General features: G+C 47.5%; 1 protein-coding gene and 1 long non-coding RNA gene across 7 annotated transcripts in view; one reads left to right on the forward strand and one right to left on the reverse strand.

Annotated features, from left to right (window-relative positions):
- The window catches only part of LOC142582811 (uncharacterized), a 139,922-nt gene that overhangs the window by 50,931 nt on the left and 68,645 nt on the right, over positions 1-20,346 (reverse strand). Inside the window, exon 1 of one of the 6 annotated variants that reach the window (XM_075692863.1) lies at positions 9,883-9,943. The exons of 3 other annotated variants lie outside the window; for them this stretch is intronic. In XM_075692863.1, coding sequence (XP_075548978.1) covers positions 9,883-9,928 — 46 coding nt within the window. In that variant the 5' untranslated portion in view covers positions 9,929-9,943. Of the gene's footprint in view, positions 1-1,825; positions 2,893-7,657; positions 7,689-9,882; positions 9,944-20,346 lie in introns of those variants that run through there. 2 more of the 6 variants (XM_075692866.1, XM_075692867.1) reach the window with 2 other exon arrangements.
- The window catches only part of LOC142582813 (uncharacterized), a 216,951-nt gene that overhangs the window by 16,006 nt on the left and 180,599 nt on the right, over positions 1-20,346 (forward strand). The window lies entirely within an intron of this gene.

The raw sequence follows: 20,346 nt of genomic DNA on the forward strand, positions 1-20,346 counted from the left end.
ACGAACGAACGAAGGCCGCTTGCGCAATAATCGGCGACACGCTGTCTCTTTTTTCCCTGGAGAAGTCGTTGCAAACCGTTTCGCGAACAGGGCGGACAATGCGCCAGCGTATACGTTTTAACGGACGCGCTCCTCTCTTTGACGTCACCGAGGCGCAGCGTTCTCGGTCAAGGCTATCTGCCGTCGACGCACGCGCATACAAGGTATTACGCGTTGCTTTATGCTGCCCTTTTAGGTTTGCGCGAGAAAGGAATTCCCCGCTTCTTTACACACGCGTTGCAGCGGTATGCGCGGAGGCGTACCGCCTCGACCGAGGAAAGTTGTCGAGCGTGCAAATCGTCGTCACTAGCCATGCGAAGCGCATCGGCTTCTTCCTAATGGAAAACCTTTTCTGCCCGTCCGTTCCCGTCGAGCTGCGCACGGAGCCCTTTCCAACGCGACAGCTGCACCCGCATCCTGAGCGGAGTCGATTCCCTCGTGATTGCATTGACTGTGTACCACCGAGACTTTCCTCCTACGTTCCCTCTGTTCACCGATTACCTCCTTCCACATTTCTCTCTCTCTCTCTTTCGCGCTAGGAATAATATCAGATCATTGTTATTTGCTAGCGCGCATAGCAATTTATTCGCTACAAATGAGATGTCGTTGCTGCATTGCATGGAACTGAATTCGACACAGGTAGCTGAAATTATTTTGGCACACGTGGCCGTGTACCTCTTGGATGTGCCCTGCCAAACCAGCAGCCGAGACCGCAGCCGTGAAAGGATACTGGGCGCTACTCGCGTCCCAAACGCACCTCATATGCAATTCGCAAAGCTCACTCCTGCCTTATATATCCACGTGGGCCCGATAACCGGTCAATATACTGAGATAAATCTTCCAACATCAAATAAACGCGCTTCAATATACGGTGAGAACAGCTCAAAACACATACGACTGAAAAAAACATGACGCACGACCTTCATGTTCCTTTCGCCCCATGTGTTTCGCGCTATTTTACTTCGTTAACAATCTGTCAAATGATACAAACTCCAACCCGTGTGACTTGCTTTAAAGCTCGTAGATGGTCTCATTACAGCAGACATTAGATCTCACTCGAAGTTTTCGAACCGGTACTTGTTGCTATATAGAAGTATGCAGATCCTTTTTTTTTCTTTCTTTCTTTTTTTTGTTATGACTCCTGAGAGATATGCCCAAATGTAAATCACTCGTGGACCTGATCGCCGTACCCGCCATATGTATAATATGTGCGTATGTGTGATCAATGTTCTGCGTATTCAGGCCACATTCGCGTATGCACATATGGGCGCCGTTTAAATTGGTAGTAGCCTTGAATAAGCTGACGACCGCGCGTGTCGTTCCTCCGCAAGAACTGTACGCGGCGTGTACGCTGCACATTGTCACTGTCGTTCGCTTTAGTATTGCATCGTCATCTCATTTCCTTATCTTCTTGTACCTGTATATAGCTTCCCCTTTACCCCAGGCGTGGGGTAGCAGACCAGAGACAAGCTCGACCCGCCGTCTACCTTTCCTATGCTTCAACTTTCCTCTCTCTAGTTCCCAGCAGGTCAGCGATCAGCCAGCCGACCAGCGCGTTTACTGAAACAGCAGCGTGTTTTGCTGGACGACTGAAAGAGCGCACGCTTCCAGTAACGCCAGCGCGGCACACGAGCGAAGGAACCTTTGACGCTTAGCAACAGCTGCGCTCGTACTGCCGTGTACAGGTGGCTCGCGGAACGGAGACGCCGTGGAAAGGAAGCCAGAAACTTGTAAACACTCCGAGCGAGCACGTTCCGACGCGCCGACGCTCGCCGTCTCCACTTACCGTCATCGTCGTGGCCGATGTAGAAGTCTACCGCCGTGGTGACAACCGCGCGAACGAGCGCGCGCTAGGCAGGAAGCTGCGCCGCAGCGCCGAGAAGGCTCCACTTCGGTTTGAGAGTCGGCGACGGACGTCCGTGCGATGCGAAAGAACAACGAAAACGACGAAACACACAAGACAGTGCGGTTCTCACTTCGCAAGTGAAAGTGCGGTAGTGCGAGGCAGCTATAGCGGTGCTACACGGCACAGCTAACCGACGCTGTACCGGAACACAGGGAATCGATATAGCAGCGAGCGAAACGGAATGGTCTGGCAAGAAGTTAAGCTATACTTATACACGTGGCTGAAAGCTGGACGTTATTCAGTTATGGAGGTGTCAAGTCGCTTGCGCAGTCCTTCCGGGTGAGCGCTGTCTCTTTGTGAGCGAGAGTCTGCGGTGGCGCTGCACACTTTGTTAGTCCCGAGCGCGTCTACCGTTGATCGACGTCGAGCCCTTGGAGACAGCTGGAGTTGAGGAACTCGTAGCGGGGGTCAGGCGGAGAGTTGATCCTCCGCAAACAACGCGAACGTCCGTCAGCGGTGTCCGTTCGCTTCGTGTGTATGACCACTAGCACCAGACCCGGTTCAGCGCACCACGCACGAAACACAACTCCAGAACCCTGCCGCTAGCGTTTTTCTTAAAAGCCGGCGCGAACGAAGGCGGACAAGCGAAGTCAAGCGGGCACGTGTGACTTGGCGTCGTCTCCACCGTCGAACCACAGAGCGGGGGGACTTGCAATATCCGTCGTTGTGGTGCAGCACCGCAGCTCTTGCGCGAGCGCGTTTCACGGAGACTTTCCGGCCCCTCTCGTTGCGATAGAGTTTGCAGCTGATAGGTGGAAGCGTCACCTCGGAGAGAAACGGAGAAGCGCTGACGACAGGCGCTGCGCGCGATCTTCTCGCCGGAACTGGGCCGAGGGCCAACGACGATACTCCCAAGAACCGAGCGAACGCGCGGGGTATTGGAACTGAAGAGGAGTGTTTCGGTCAGTCGGTTGTGCCGCGCTTAAGAACACTCAGTGCGCTCTTTTTTGCGAGGAACAACAAGTATAACGGTTGACGAGAAAGAGGAGGAGGAGGAAGAAGAAGAAGCCGCAGGACGTAAACACCAGCTTCTCTGTTTCTTTCTTGCGTGTGCAATATGGCACCGACAGAGACGTGTGGGAGGGAGGGAAGGAAGGCGCTGGCGGAAACCTGGGGGGCGCGCGCGGTTGTTCGTCGCCTGCAGACGGGGATAGCCCTCCCAGGAAGATTTCGCAAAGCTGCAGCAGCTGCCGACGGAACGAGTGTGACGTCACGAGTGAGCGTTGTGATTCATCCTCCGCAGCTATGCCGGAGGTTTCCATGCCGCAGCTGGCGATCGTGGAACGAAGAGATCACGAGCAAGCAACAGCATCGCGCGATGTGCGACCTGTTTTCGCGATTCCAATCGACGGTCGCCTGGGCTTCGAGATTTATTTTATTATTTCTTTTCGCTGCACGTTGGCTGGCTGCTCGCGCACAAACGAGCTGGTTAGTTAGCTGCGACCGGAGAGAGGAAAGTCAGGCGCGCTGCCGTGTGCGGCAGGTGCTGTGCGAAACAACCGCGTGAGCCATTCTCTGAGCATGTTCGCGATTTGTTAAGCGAGTTATCGTTCTGCTTTGCCAATAGCATTTTTTTAGACGTAGACACATACTTAGCAGACCGTACCACACCAGCCAAGTTGTAGAGCATTTGTATGCAGCACACTTTATTCTTACCTTCGTCGTAATTGTTGTGTGTTGCTGAAGGCTATGACGACGCTGATAACTAGATTGTGGGTCAAACTGTGACTCCTGTATGGATGGGGGAGAACTCGCTCGCATATCCTTCTAAAGTGCGCGAGTAAAATCGAGGAGGAGGAGGAGGAGGAGACAAAGGGGAGGAAAGACAGGGAGGTTAGCCAGTGTAAGTACCGGCTGGCTACCCCATGCTGGGGAAAGGGGTAATGGGAATTAAAGGAGAAAGAAGAGGGAAAAAAATGAAACCAGAAAATTCACACAGTAACGCGAAACTGCGCGCTACAACATTCAAAGGCGGTCGCACAATTCGCATGTCCTTAAAAACTTCAGCAAAGCCCTTAAGGCCTTGAGTGCCGAAGCCCGTCTGGACCAGTGTCCTAGAGCTTTTTGCTCTGTAAAGGGGCGATTGTCCAGTCTTTCGAGCGCGGTCACGAGCACTTTTCTTGGCACTTTGTAAAATCGAATTATGTTGTATAACAAATAAGATAATGTGAGAAAAAAAAAAAGATTACGCAGATCCATCGCACATTTCGGAATCTATGTGAAGGGAAGCTTCTGCGAAGCGCTTAATGAAATACTATATATTTGCACAATTTAATTTTTGCGTCCTTGAAGTAAAGGAAAGTGACGCGAGCGCTTATGCTCTCGCGCGCATTGTGCTACGCTATGTGACGACTCCTATATTGGCTCGTATTTCCGAACTTCATCCTATATATATTAGTTTTTTTTTTATATACCGGCCGTTTCTTGCCTGATCTCCCATTGTGGGTCTGTGCCAAAGTATGGACATTATCCTCATCATCAACAGGCAGCGGTCATCTCTAAAAGCTAGTAGGCGTTGGCACATTATGTATCGCCCGCTTCATGGCCAATCCCCCCGCGTTATTGTTGTGTACCACAGTACGGGAATCCAACGTTTCGAATGAAGCGAATGCGTATTTTCTCAGAGCACCGGTTTTTTTTTTTTTTCATTCGCAAGAATCGACCGGCTGTTGTCAGGGTTACCTGCGAAATGGAAGCACAGCCGCATGCAAGGTAGCGCGAAGTTAACGCTGACCATTATTCCGAGGCCATTCACCGTGCACCACCGATGTCCAAATAAGAACATATCTCAGTGTCATCGTAAGTGGCGTTCTTGCTTGCAGTAGGCCGGTAAACGTGCAAGAGTGGTTCGCGCGTAGGAGTCGAGCACTACAAGGGAGTGTAGTGCCAAGCAAAAAGAGAGAAAATAAAAAAAAAAGCGTGAGTGCAAAATAGTGTACCACCTGGTCACTCAGCCAGTCTGCGCGCACGCTTCCGCTGTTAAATATGCCAAGGCTCGCTGACCGCGTTGTCGAAAAGCGTGAGGTCCACAATCAACACACTCCGTTAATAATGAAGGTGAGCAGTGCGTAGCGTCTTTGTTGAACGGAACCACCAGCGCGCTTGCACGAAGGCCCAGTCCGTGCAAGTGTTTCGACACATACCCTAATGAATAATCGAAACGGGGAGGAGGGGGGGGGGGGGGGGTTGCGTTGCAAAAGTACGAACCCGCAGTAAGTGGTAAGCAAAGTCGAAGGGGTTTACTGCGTGAATGTCCGCAAAGTGGATTCTCCATTTCAGATCGCACCGGCGGGATTAGAGCTCGAAGCCGGTATGACAGGCGTCAATCGTTAGTGCCGGCTATCAAGTTATCTCCAATTAGCGTGTACTGAAATGGACAGTTCATTTAGTAGGCACTTACAGAATACCTTCAAGACTCAACTTATACCTATAGTTGCGTATTTTCTTTTTTATATCGTTCAGCACATTGCAGGTGAAAAGGCGTTCATGTTTACATTTAGTCCAAAACGCTCCTGGCAGTGTGAAAAGATTGCTTCTTTTTTTTTCTGATTGCTGCTTCAGATGAAATGCCAGTTTTTGGAACTCCTTGCTTCACTTTAGGCGTGTGGCCAGTTTGTTGACAAACAGAACAAAATGTGATGAATCCACCCTCATAGGTATCGGGCTCCATCCGTTTTTATGTATTCATTTTGCCATATTTTTTGCAAGAGTGTGCTCAAACTGCCGCTGACTAAAATGTGCGTGTTTTATTGTTTCGTTTCGTATGTATGTCTGCCTCCTGCATAATCTGCGTGTTGTTTCTCGGTGCGCTAGTTTCCTTCTGCAATGCATACACGAATGTGCATTATTGAAATAGAACAAGAAGTTAAAAGTTAACACGACAGAAAAAGAAATCCGCATTGCGGCCGTGCGAACATACTCCTTCGAGGTACCACGACTGGATTTCATACCGAGTTCATAGAAGCGAATATTTTCGCGCCTTCTATGGTTCCATATCCGCGCGCGATATGATGATGCTATTTTAAATTTCTACGCGCTACAGGGTCGCGCAGCAAAATATAATCAAATTGGTTGACGTGTTTACGAAGTTAGAATTGAATTGGCGTCAGTGAATGGCAGCACAATGAAGAGCGAGTGCAGATGAATCTCGAAAGACTCCAACGAAGCCGAGATATCTTTAAGCGTGCTTCAGTTTCGGTAAACAGGCTTGATGAATCACGCTGCGATAGGTAAAATGTATGAAAAAGAATAAAAGAAGGACTGGCGCAGACTTTGTTAGAGCCGTCTTCAATAGGAGACAGGCTGATTTTTTGTTTTGTTTCTTTCGGTACAGAATAACAATAACGTCACGCCACGTCGCATTGTCAGCGGGTGTGCATCGAGAAGGAGCCGATTAAAAAAATATTTGCGACTGGAGTCGCAAATATTTTTTCGCAAATGTCGCAAAAAGAAAAAGAGCCCGTCGAGCTGGAGACGTACTGGGCTTAGTATACACTACATCATTTTCAGATTTTATTTTGTAGTTCAGAGGGGGAAAGGGGGATTGGGCGCACATTTTGGGGGCTTTTAACCAAAACGTAATCTTCAGGGCTTGCCTTCTTGCGATGAAGATTTACCAAAACAAGTTGAACTGTGCGTTCTGGTAGTTACGGTTTGCGCTCTGACCATATGCCGAATATTTTGCTATGTCCTCCCGGTAACGTCCCACCTGCGTGACGGGTTAAGATCGCCGATCGCTTGCTTTACGAATTCGTAATCATTATGCTCGTAAAGGACGCCCAGAGAAATTACAGTTTAGGCACTCAGCAGACATCAAACTATCCTGTGCACTGACGTAAGACTGAATTGATCTACCTATAATTGTGTGTCTGGCGGTAACCATTTCCAAGTTAAAGCGAGTGAACGGATAGCATATTCGTATACGCTTTAATAATTATATCAGACGACCCTTTATAGCGTTCCGACTTTAGTTGCCAATTAGTTTCGCTAAAGACAACCTTCAATTTTGCTTATTTTAGTTTCGATCAAAAAGGACTTATGAATGTCACAAACACAAGCGTTCTTTATCTTCTCCATGCTTTCGGAACCTCATTGATGTAATTGTCCCACACGATATATATTTACATGCTAAATACAACGTCATTTCATGCCGTGACATTTGAAAGTTGCATAATTTGCAACCGAGATTGCCTGTACATTTCGCACGTGCCATATTGCTCCTTGAATATTGGGCTTTACCGAATTTCAGGCAACAAGTTTTGCGTAACTTTCTTTTCCTCAGCACACTTTGCTTCTCTTCCGAATGCGCTGAACGCTATACGCTCAAGCACGGTAACTCTTACAATAGCCTTCTGCAACGGGTTGCGGTTTCAATCCCGGCCGTGGCGGCTGCAATCGAATGGGTGCGGAATGCAAGAACGCTCCTGTACCGTGCGTCGGGTTCACGTTAAAGCACTGCAGGAGGTTAAAAAAATTAATCCGGAGTCACCCAGTACACGGACCGCGTTGCCTCGCAAGGCAAAAATACCCGAGACTGCTTGACGAGCATCTATATAGCACAGCGAACGCATTACCCACTGCGCAACCAGCATAGGTGATCCCATTCGTTTAAGCCGCAGTGCATTTAAGCCGTGGGTCCCTTTTCGAAAAATGCACCCAAATCGAAGGGGCCCCGGCTTCTCGCCTCACTCACACGTCGTGCCCAGTACAGACCCGTGCGTCCGTCCATCGACTCGTCGATTCTTCGTTCGAGGCGCCGCCGTCACCGGGATACTTTGCCACGTTGCTTCACGCTTGGCCCGCAAAGCCTTCTTCGCACACGCTGCGTTCATTGCCGAGACCTTGACACTGAAAGACAGCGGCGGCAGCCGCGCAGTGAGCGGCTCAAGCTGACCGGTCCTTGCTCGTGCGTTGCAGAGACACTTGAGATGCGTAGCGAAAACGCCTCCTTCATCGCGCAACAGTCACGAGCGCGATGCCTCCAGGCTTGGCGCTGAGATCGGGCCCAAGCAAGACTGCGGGGTGAAGAGGCTGGCCACCTCGCTGACACATTCGCCCTGGCGCGCTCAAACTCCCGATTCGATTTACGGCGTCAGTCGGAGTAGCCCTCGTCTTGGAAGGCTCTTAAAAGAGCTTGCGCTGATGAAGGAACTGCACGTCAAGCTCGCTTCAGTGCGGCTTCTTTCGTTGTTCTTTTTTTTTCCTAAATCAGTTGCATGTGCGCAACTTCTCTGTGCCGCCTTTATTTTTGTCTTCTTGTCAGACGTGATTTTGTCGGAGAGAACGGTACAGCTTGGCATTCCTAAAAGCAGCTGAGATAAAGAGACAGGCCGTGTGCGATCAGACTGCTTCGCTTCAGCCGTCTCCGTGGTGCTGCTCGCAGGGTCATAAATTTTTCACTTATTTACATGTATTTCCTTTCTAGAAGTTCCCTATCGACAGTGTGCCCCTGATGCGCTTTCGTGCAGAGTAGCGGAGCGGGCAGCAACGTAAATTTTTGATTATTGTCTCTTTATACGAGCCCAAACGCACCGGAATAAAATGCCGACGGCGGCAGTCAAATTTCGACGAGGATGAAATAAAATAACGCCCTTGTACGGTGCATTGGGTACACGTTAAAAAGAAGACCCCAGGTGGTAAAAATTAATCTACATAACCATATCGTGGGTTTGGCGCGCAAAACAGGTTAATTTAATTTTAATCTTCTTTTTTTTTTGTCTCTTTATACTATCCTGCTCTACATACCGGTGTCGTAGTTGCTCTATGTGGACGGATGGATCTTTGTGGATAATTACTGTTTTCGGCACGTCTACTGTAACGAAGGTGTAGAGGAGAGACATTTCTATCCTGACTTTATCTCATCTCTAGCATCTATGCTGTGAAAAAGAGCGCCGCCGAAGTGCGGTGTTCAAATATAGATACCGTTCAGCATTCCACATACATACAGATCGCGTGGCGGTCTCAACCATATACGTACGCCCCATTGCACTGACTAGTAGGGGCTGCATGCCGCTTATTGTCACTGCATGCCGTCAATGCAACTCGGCGATTGCAAAGTCGTCCGCGCGCAGCTTCGCGCACGCGATCTGTCATATTTGACACGTGACCGAGGGCAGTAACAGTCCGCTAATGCGTAATCGCTCGAAGCGGTTAGTTTCTCAAACTTTCACAAGCTCATTGCAAAAACCGACAAGAGACGGGTAGGACGAGTTTGCCCCCTCAACCTCCCAGACGCACTATGTACGTGTCAGTACGGCGCTCGTACGTGCCGCACAATGTGCTCGTCCTATAGTCCCCCGTACGCTTTTCCCTGTATTTACGCGGTTTTCTTACGGTTGCGCAACTCCTTGGCTACGCGCCAGCGAGCGTGGTACCGAGAACGAGAGCATCGAAGCAAAATTAAAAAGGGCGCTGACTTCCCATGGCAACAACGGACCGAGACCGTACATTAAGGACTCGACGCCGCACTGAGCTGTCGCGGTCTGCTTTCGCGCGACCAGACCGAAAAGGGAGTGCGTTGCGAACCGACGCACGCATGCGCAAAGCTCTGTCGTAAGATGAAAACTCCAGAGGCGATCATACAGAAAAAAAAAAAGAGAGAAGGGAGGCAGTGCAGCAACACGCATAGCAACCATCAGACAACAGAAATAGGGGGAAAGCCTAAAGACAACTAAGCATAAAAAAAGTGCAACGGAACTCCAAAGTATTCTTTCTAACCTGTTTCTCTCTCTCTCTCTCTCTCTCTCTCTCTTTATTATGGACTCTCTGTTGACCATCGCCGGCTATATGTGCGCTAACACACTGCTCCCTCCGTGGTCTTCTCCACTCCGGTCTCTGACTATCCCGTCAACCCCCAACTGCCGGTGCACTCTCGAGCGCGCCGAAGAAAGGAAGTCTCTCAGCTCCTCCTCTGGTCCCTTCGAGCCGTGCGCTCTCACCTTGGCGACCGCCGAAGTGGTCCAGCCATACTTTGTGCATTTGCATCGGTCTGTCATTACTGCATCTGTACATCTTTATGCGTGTTGCTTCCAAGCCGGCTGTGCGAGAGAAAAAAAAGCGTGTCCGTGGAGGAGAGGAGACGGGCCGCGTTTATCGTAAACAAGTGCGCGAATGCGAACAGCTGGTGCGGAATCCCGGGCCCCAGCCTAGTCTGGTCTTGCTTCTTTCTTGCCTTCTATTCCTTTTTCGATGCTTCTTTCTTTAGTTTGTGTGGGGCGTCCTTTACGAGCACCGATGCTTTTCTGGACCTGCGGGAGTCGTTCGCTCGCTATTGAGGTTCGCGGTATCAGGCAGCGAACAATGGAACGTGCAGAGTGATGTCGCTGCCGTCGGTTCACGCGCTGGTCACGTGGGCGCTACGTGTGTGGAGGGAGCCAGACGTATGGAGCCACATTTTTCAATCGGTCGCTGTCGGCGATAACTTTCGTGTTTGACGCGACGAATGGTGGCGATGCTTTACTGTTTAGCATGTACCATTGAACAGCAGTCATCACTGATAGCTGTCGCTTCGCATGTAGATTTATCGCGTTTCTCGTTTTGGGAACTGTGTGATACACTATTGCTTTAAAATCATGCTTCTCCAGCGAAGTCCTCAAGACGATGCCCAATAGTCTGCTACACAACGCATGAACCATGAGCTAAAATCATCTGCAAAGAGGAGGCAATCGGGCAGCTCTGGAGCTTTAATTTCTGGCTTTTGCTTTCAGGCGCCTCCATCCGCGTTAGATAAGATAGATTGCATGTGGCCTTCAATGGCAACTATGCTTGGACTGAGGCAACATTTGCCGCTGGCGCCGAAAGCTATTCGAATGTTTTCACGTGTAGCCTCTGAATTCAACGGTTGTCCTCTCTTTCTCTCGCTCTCTCTCTCTCTCTCTGTTCATTTTTTTTTTTGCTTCTCTCAATTTACTTGCCACTTTCCTTGTTGCAGGATAGCAAATTGGACAACCGTCTCATTGATTTGCCCTAACTCTCTTCACTTTGCTGTATTTATTCTTATCAATGTGTCCCAGTTGACCACGAAGAACACATGCGAACAAAGCCCCGACAAGGTTAAGGGCACTCGCAGAAATACAAAAATAAAGGAGGGGAAATAGCTGCTCAAGTTTAAAGTGCCATTAATTTTGTTCGTAGACGTGCTCATCTGTCAACTAAGAGCGCATTCTGCTCGAAGAGACAGATAGGGAGTGGCAGAACGCGAAGCAAACACTAGAAATAACTGCATTGTACAAAGAAAGAGAGCGAGGGAGAGGGAAAAAGACGAAGAACAAGGCAACGTAATAGAGACGTGTGCCAATGTATTACAATGTTGCTATAAGATCGTGTTCTCAATGAAGATATTTCGAACAATACGTTGCATGAATGCAAGCCATCTCTGCATTAAGCGTACGTCCTTTTGGATTCATGGAATATGCAGTTAGACCATGCATTTAGTAAGAGATTGCAAATGTTGAGCGGGACAAGTCTTACGAGTGGATGACGAGCGTATATCTATTGTTGGAAACTGAGATAGATGTCTAGATAGCATCTATAGACTACAATTAACGTTGGACAAAAGTGAGAATAATTATGTGCCGTGTCTAAAGACCCAAGCAACGCCGACAGAAAAAGAATGATTTGACAGGTACGGCAAGCCTAAAACAATCACATTATCTTCGGGCCCCTTTTATTTACGCTCACAAAATAGTGCGTGAGTGGATAGATTGAACTTATCATGGCGGAGCTTGCGCATAAAATCTGGAGGATCTCGCAAAGCAGAAGATTGAGTTCCATCTTACGCAAAACACACGCACACAAAAAAGAAACGAAGTTAATAAATTCAATGACCTTTATTATGTATCGAGTATTACGCAGAAGATGTCTCAGTAACTTAGCCGACGCAAAAGCAGTCTGTTGAGTCCATACGTGAGTTCCCAATTGTAGGGTAACCAACTGGGCACATCCTTGGTTAACCTGCCTGCCTTCGTTTCTTTCTCTCCTCTCCACGAACAGTGTGGGCGACGCAAGTTTTCGCGAAAGAGGTTGCAGAAGCCTGTAAGCCGACTCTGCACGACTTGTGAGTGCGCCGAATGCCGTGAGGCATTGTTTTGCGCAGTTTCTTTAGCTGATAGTTGCCCAGTGAGAGAAAGTGAGCTATTTATACAATCCCGGAGAAGTACCTAGTGTGCTACTCCACGTTGACACTACGGAATGATAATGATATGCACTGTGCGCGTCCTAGATGCTCAACATGCACAAAACAAACCGCAACATACAACATACAAGCTAAAGTATTTCATTGAGACCAATGTATCTAGGGAAGGTTAAAGGTGCTTCCATTGCGCCTGACGAATACGCGCAGCTTTAGTGCGCGGGCAAGGTAAGTGTTTGTTTGTTTGCTTCGGGTGTGGCCAAAGTGAAGTTACCTCTAAAGTATGCCTGTACTTGTATATTTATGGCTTTAGTACAACGTAGGTCAAGGCATGTCAGTAACTTATAAATATTCAGTGCGGAAATTAAAGGTGTTCTTTACATTGTTACACCACACGTTACACCAACAAGAGCAAATATCTACAGTGATGTTCTTTCTAATGTGAATCGACTGTGAAAGCCGATTAAGTGGACTATGTGGGCTATGTCTTCCTATACGTTTCATGCAGAGCACACTGGCGATCTTATTCGTCTAATTTTAAATAAGTATTTGCAGAGCCAAGCTATCTTCAGAGCAACCAAGCTACCTTCATTCGAAGCAGTGATGAACACAATACCGAGGCTCCTCCTCTAACTAGTGATGAAGTTAGAAGGGCCTTGCGACACATGACCAGGGGAAAAGGGGCAAGAGAACATGGATTAACAGTTGATTTAGTCAAAGATGGAAGTGATATCATGCTTGAAAAGCTTGCAGCCCTTTATACGCAATGCTTCAAGATTTGAAGCGTGCCTGAGAGCTGGAAGAATGCCAATATTGTACTAATGCATATGAAGGGTGATACTAAAGAATGTAAGAGTTATGTGCCTATTAGCTTGCTTTCAGTATTGTATAAAATATTCACCAAGATAATTTCCAACAGATTCAGGGCAACACATCAATCCACTAAGAGAACAGGCTGGCTTCAGGAAGGGATATGCAACAATCCATGTCAGCAATCGGGTAATTGCGAAATCTGCGGAGTATAATCAACCTCTCTATATGGCTTTCATAGATTATGAAGAGCCATTTGATTCAGTAGAGATACCAGCAGTCATACAGGCATTGTGTAATCAAGGAGTACAAGAGGCATACGTGAATATCTTGGGAAATATCTACAGGGAATCCACAGCTACTTTGTTTCTCCACATGAAAAGTAGAATATTATCTACCAAGAAAGGATCAGGCAAGTAGAGACAATCTCTCCAATGATATTCACTCCATGCTAAGACTTATTCATGGTCTTACACTGATAAAAGTTAAGAGTGAGGATTAAAGGCGAATATCTCTGTAACCTTAGGTTTGTAGATGACATTGTCCTGTTCAGCAACACTGCGAACGAATTACAACATATCATAAAGGACCTTAACCGAGAAAGTGTAAGCGTGGGATTGAAGATTAAGATGCTGAAGACAAAGGTAATGTTCAATAGTCTGGCAAGGAAACAACAATTCATATTCACCAGTCAGCCTCTAGAGTCTGTACAGGAGTATGTTTATCTAGGTCAGTTATTCACAGGAGACACTGATCATGAGAAAGAAATTTACAGAAGAATAAATATGGGTTGGAGTGCGTGCACCAGGATTTACCATATCCTGACTGGGGGCTTAGCACTGTCGTTGAAAAGTGTACAACCATTGCATCCTATTGGTGCTAACTTGGAGGTTAACAAAGAAGCTTGAGAACAAGGACCGCACAAAGAACGGTGGAACGAAAAGTGTTAGGCGTAACGTTAAGTGGCAGGAAGAGAATTGTGTGGACTAGAGAGCAAACGGGGACAGACGATATTCTAGTTGACATTAAGAAAAGAAAATGGATCTCGGCAGGCCATGTAATGCGCCGGTTAGATAACAGTTGTACCATTAGGGTTACAGAATGGGAGCCAAGGAAAGGGAAACGCGGTCGAGGACAGCAGAAAATTAGGTGGGGTGATGAAATTAGGAAGTATGCAGGCGCAAGTTGGAATTAGCTAGCACAAGATAGGGTTAATTGGAAATCGCATGGAGGGGCTTTCGTCCCGGGGTGGGGGGCAGCGGACATAAACATAGGCTGATGATGATGATGACGATGAGTTAGTGTTTGTGACACTTATCCGAATGTGGTGCAAACATGACCATGAGACATTTTGACCAGTTAAGGGTGCCAGGACGTCACTTAAGATCACGAATGCGGGAGTCGAGGTACTATAAAAGTGGAACGGTAATACACGCTACACGAATGCAGTGCCTTCCTGCTATGAGAGCATGGCTTATTCAGGCATCGTCACATTTTGCCTTTATAAACCATCAGGCGAAAGCATTCCTTCGCAGGATTTGGTTCACTTGGACACAATAGTTGGTATGTAGCTTACTGCGAAAAAAAAGAAACAAAAGAGAGTGTGAAGACGGAACACAGAAAAGCAAGAATAAGTTATAACCTGCTTATTGCTTTCTGGGCATTTTCGTCTTCACACTGTATTTCACCATAAGCATTGAGGTTTCCCTATTATTCTGAACGCCTTCCGTCTGTTTTGCAAACGGAATTAAACTACTACTTCTAGTTCGTCGTAAAGTTTACCTTCGATATAAATTAAGTAGAAGTCAGGCAGAGTGCTTCAATGGCTACATATCCTCTTCGGCCATGTCAAGACAGAGGGAATGGTGCGCTCGATCAGAGTCCACGTGGTGGGCTTTAGCCAAGAAGATAGGTTTAAATGAGTGCAGGAGTCGGATGAATGGTTGTGCATAGATAAAGTGCCATTGGACGTAAATTTCGTCGAATTTCATCGAAAACTGGGACATTTAGTTGCTATGGGCGCCTTCGTAGAGCACGATGCTGTATAGTATAATGAATTTTGTGCGATGAGCAATGCCATAGGTTTGGTGTAGTGCTGTAGCTCGTTCTTGTGAAGCTGTGGGTGGCAGTAGCGCGAGAGCAAATTTGGACTCGCTGAGTATCCTCAAGGCGATGGAGAGCTGTGGTGGCGTTCAGTGTACGTTGGAGGTGTGTGTTCTTGAATTCATGCCAGTAGATCGCAAGCACTGAGGTGGTTGGGGAAAATGGAATGGTGCTTTGCTTAATTGTCCCAGATCAAGAGCTTGGCCTCGAGTCGTAGCTAGAAAATTCATGCATGGCAAATCAAATATACACGGTCCGTGAACAGCGAACGCTGAAAGATTCAAAATGCAAATAAGAGATGCGTTCGGCCCATAAGTGCTCTCATGGGATACGGCGTCAACTACGCAATGCCACGGAGCTGCTGGGAACATATGGGTCCCGTAACTAGGGAACCACCCCATCTGGTGCCTGCGTGCACCGTCGATTTATTTCGGGCCCAGTACATGTTGCTTCATCATCATCATCACGGTACAGTCCTTGCACCTCAGGTCTATTGATCCTTAACGGGTAAAGTCACGTGCAATATAACCTACAACACCGGTGCCCGTAGTCGAAGGGGCTCCAAGACTGTACGGCTGCGCAGACAAACGGTAAGTTCCCAACCTAAACACAGCTTCAATTAGTGGTATTTATCAAACCGCTATTTTGCATGTCATAGCCACCGCGCAACCATGGAGACCAAGAACAAGGGTGCTGCAAGTCATATTGCACGCGACTGTACATGTTGATGTTTTCAAAGCTACCCTTCTATTTCCAATTCATTATCCTACACCTAAATAAATATCGTAAGTATGCTTCGTTTCTTCGCATTTGCCAGATTTTCAAGCGTGCCAGATATAGATCCATGCCTGAAAATACAAATGGGCGCGATGTGTGCATTGGTTTGCAGACAGCGCAAATAAACTTCCAGCTCAGTAAATACGGTCTCGAATCGCTGTTCCGATATCGCGTGGAAATAAATAGACATGCCAGTACAAATCACGCCCTCATTTACGGATGTGATTGCATGAAAAGTTATAATTCTTGAGAACGAAAACATAGTTGTAGATAAATTCATGTTTTTTTTTTTTGCCTGGCTTTAAACTACAGAGCTCTCCTAATATGTGCCCGGCTTGCACATGTCATACAAACTGAGTTGATTCATACCAACAAGAAAAATAGCGTGAACGATTTGAAGCGCTGTCCAGTTTTTCGCGTAGTCTTATCCTTTTTTCATTTACGTACTTAGAGCTGAATCTACGAGGGCGAATCAGAAAGTCTTTGCGCCTATTTCTTATAAGCCCAAATAAGGTATATACAGGTAATTACAAGATATACTTGCTATTCTACGTACCTTACACAATTTTTCCACATAGTTCCCCACACCGGTTCGGATATGTGTCCCATCGGAGCACTAAATTCCAGATGCCCCTGTCGTCAGCAGTGGCGTAGCTAGGTCGTCTGGTACCCGGGGCCCATAGGTCTTCTGTCACCCCCCTCCCCGGGTGTAGCCGGGGGAAAGAGGGGTGTCTTCAGTCCGTGGACGTATATGACACCCCCCCTCACTGGCCCTTGCACCCGGGGCCCACGGCCCCCCGGCCCCTCCCTGTTGCTACGCCACTGGTCGTCAGTCAGCGACGCACACGGCCTCCCCGACCACTCATTATCATGCAAGTCTTCACGGCCTTTTGCGAACTCACAAGGCCACCGCCTCACATTTCTCAAAGCGAGACACCTTTCCCCATACGTGGAGTGCATTTCCCTGTGGATTTCGATGGGCGCTCGTCCCTTGCTCCATGGAAAAAGAATCACACTTCGTTGCTCGCACGCCGTGGACATGTGAAGCCCAACCGCCATCTTCGATAGATGGATGGAATGGATGGAAGGTAGGAGAGTCCCCTTTGAAACGGGGTGATGGCAGTTGCCACCATGCTCAGCTTCAACAACTGACAGCAGCGCCATGCCGCGGAGCTAGGAATGGATATGTTCGCATTTAGAGCTGTAATATGGCTAAGGAAAAAAAAAAATAGGGGCAGACTTTCTGATTCGCCCTCGTATGATGATTTTGACTGAACTGTACTTCATTTTTTTTTATTATTGTTAGTTTCCTTGATGGACTCCTTCGACGCAATTGTCTGGTAAGCATACTAACGTGACTGAACGAGTTTTGCAGCACTCCACATGGTATAGAAATTTTGTGCAATAAACTTAGCCGTCCAAGTAACTGTGTCAAAATGCTTCAAGGTTACAATTCTCTTACCCAAATAAACTTAATAATTCAGAAACAATTCGCTAAACTCCGAAAGCTCAGCCCCACACAATCGTCATAATAGACCGTCACTCCATCAATGGATATAAATTGCAGGCTAACAGGCTGTAGCGCCAGATAGAGACAGATACGTTTATTATGATGGAAAACCTTAGAGGTCGGCCTGAATAAAGTTTTTGACCTGCTACTCAGCAGGGGAGAAGTGAAATGGGAGTACAATGAGAAAGAGAGGGAGAAAAGTGTTAGCGATGAGAATGAAATGGTGGTTATTCCATACGAACAGCAAGGACTCACCAAAGTTTCAAATCCAGAATACTCTTGCGCAATGCAGAAGTACTAACTCAATGAGGCCACGGAGGACTAGTTTTCACGGGTCAGGCTAAAATAAATATTTCGTACATCATCAGCCACTTCGGAGATTCCCCGTATGGCTTGCGTGTTTTATAACACTGCTTCAAGGTTCCACAGCTTCAAACTGATAATTTAGTCAGCGTGATATTGTCTGCTAACCTTCCCGCTTATCTCACATGTTGGAGCGGCGGCTGCCAACGTCCCGCAGTTTAGGTGTGCTCGATTTCTGGCTTCGAATGAACACTTTTCTGATTGGAAACGTTCCTTTGGGAGCGACTAACTTGGTTCCCGTTGTAGTATCCTTTTACAGTGTATGAGTTTGAAGGCAGCTAGTCCCGATACTCTGTCCGATATGCGGTAGGTGCTCCATTAGAAATGTTCCGCCGAAGTACATCTTACGTTCAGAGTAGTTCAAATAAGACGTGTTACACATCCGCGCAGATCTCCACCCCATGACAACAGGCAGCAGCAGCATTCCGCTGGGCGTTAGCGAAGCAATATGTCTCCGTGCACAGATTCCGAGGCGCCGCGGTGTTTCCACGCACGTCTCCATATTCCCTTACTTACTTATTTATGTCACCATCACTATATTATAAGCACGCTTTTCTCTACGGCTCGACGCGTGTGCGGAACAGCTGTTGTTGTTTTGCGGCTCCGCGAGCGGCTCCGCAGGCAGGGAGAGAAGCGAGGAGGAGTATACGGCGTGATGCCTTGAGAGTCTGCCTTCCCCTTCGGAGTGAAGAGAGAGAGAGAGAGAAAAAGGCAAAAGTGAGAAAGGAGCACAACCCCGGAGCCCGAGTCACCTATGCAGCCAGCCGCGTCGCCGCACTGCTGTTACTAAGGCCGTGTCACGTGACTCTAATTCCTACCTCTCCTTTTTCTTTCTTTGTGACCTCACTTCCGCTTTTCTCCTCCTCCGCCTCTATCCCGTTCCTAGCGCCGCCTATCGCCTGTCGGAAGCACAGGCGGCAGCCGCGGCATCTCCTGTCAGTCGGTCTTCGCCGCGCCGCCAATGCGGTCAGCGCGGCGAACGTTGTGAGGCGGCAGCTAAGAGGTGAAGCTGTCGCAGTGGTCCACAGTAGCATTCAGGCGCAGCGAGAACGCGACCGAAGCCATCTTTGCGGCCCTTTTTCGTCTTAGTTTGTCTAACTTCTTGTTCATTTCTCTTATTTCCTTGAACACCACGTCTGCTTCATTTACTCTTTTTTTTTCTCTTTTCTTTAAATTTAGCTTTTACAGAAGCATCGTGGCCGCCATTTGCAAGCACTGCAAGCGTGATGAAAATCTTAGCGTTTATCTTATGGTCTTATCATCCTGCTTATGAGACAGTTCCGCCGACAGTTCCTCTAGTTATCCAGCTTATCGCTTGATGATGAGAGAGGAACTGCCTGCAGAACTGTCGATGCTGGGAACTAGCCGCCAGCATAACGATCATGGGGTCACAGGGAGCCAGCATCCCCATTATGCCTTCATGTCATTCACATGCACTTAAATAAATAAAGAAAAATGTAATGTGCCACTTTAGAAGTTATTTAACTGTCACGGAAATCAGCGTTAGGTTGCCCGATTGCGACAAAAATGACTTCGAGGAATCCCTACTGAGTGTGCACGTTGCCGTAATTACAACAACGCCTCTAAAAGTATTTATTTTTTGTTCTTTTTTGTGAGGAGCAGTTTATTCCAGGAACCAAGTTTTGCGCGACAAATTGCAGGATGAGTCGCAAAGCTCTTTACGCCGCCAGCAGTTGGGTGCGATGGCGATATCCGTAGAACTAACAGAAACTGCTTGCTCCCAATTGTTTTACAGCGTTTTAAAATTTGTGGTAAAATCTGCGCGGATATTGATGAATTAGTGCCCAATGCGCGTCAGCCAACTTTTATTCAATGCCCCTGCCTGTAAGTCACCGCCATTTGAGAGCTCTGCGCATAACATGTGATGATAAATTGTGGCCTTCATCTTTCTCGAGCTACACGATACTTTTTGCGGCTCGTAGTCTAGTGGCACGTATTGTGAAACTCGGTACGATTGGTTGCATCAGCCAGTTAAGGTCGCTGTTTTTTAGCTGTAGAGTATCGGTATATCTAGAGCATTAGTGAGCTTTACCGTAAAGCATGCTTGCTAACATAGCTTTTATATCAGAAGACGTACAGAAAAGAGGGGAGGGGGGTCTACGTCTTGCAGCACTGGGTTTAACTAAAACGTGTGCAACTTAATGTTGCAATGACTGACTGCACACGCCGGTTATCTGCTCTGTACCGTTATATATGCATGCACCTACCAACACACGCCATAGTCCTCTGTGTAAACGTGTCGCATCAAAGTTGTGATAACGAAGATATTTCTGCGCATTTCTTTTTTTCCGAAGAGGAGATGCGAACGACACGAGAAAGCTTCTAGCGGTGATTGATCACGGCACACTTGTTGCCGGCTGCGTCCATGGGTGTACCGTTATACATCTCTACAGGTTAAACATCCTGATTATGACTCCAACAACAACTATTCCTTTCTTTCGCCGTGTAGAAATAAAGAGCAATGCAGATTGCTTTATGACGTCTACTTTAAGTAAAGAAATAAAGAACCGAATGAAGAACTACGTCGTGAAGGTCTTGAACAATGAGCGCCGCACTTCGTTACGTTGTGGTAACATCGCTGCTCCCTGACGTGAACGCAGGTGGTTCGCCGACGATGCTATAAACTAAACTATATATATATATATATATATAAATAAAATATATATATATATATATATATATAAACTA

Source organism: Dermacentor variabilis, chromosome 5 (assembly GCF_050947875.1).
Source record: "Dermacentor variabilis isolate Ectoservices chromosome 5, ASM5094787v1, whole genome shotgun sequence".
Taxonomy (NCBI): domain Eukaryota; kingdom Metazoa; phylum Arthropoda; class Arachnida; order Ixodida; family Ixodidae; genus Dermacentor; species Dermacentor variabilis.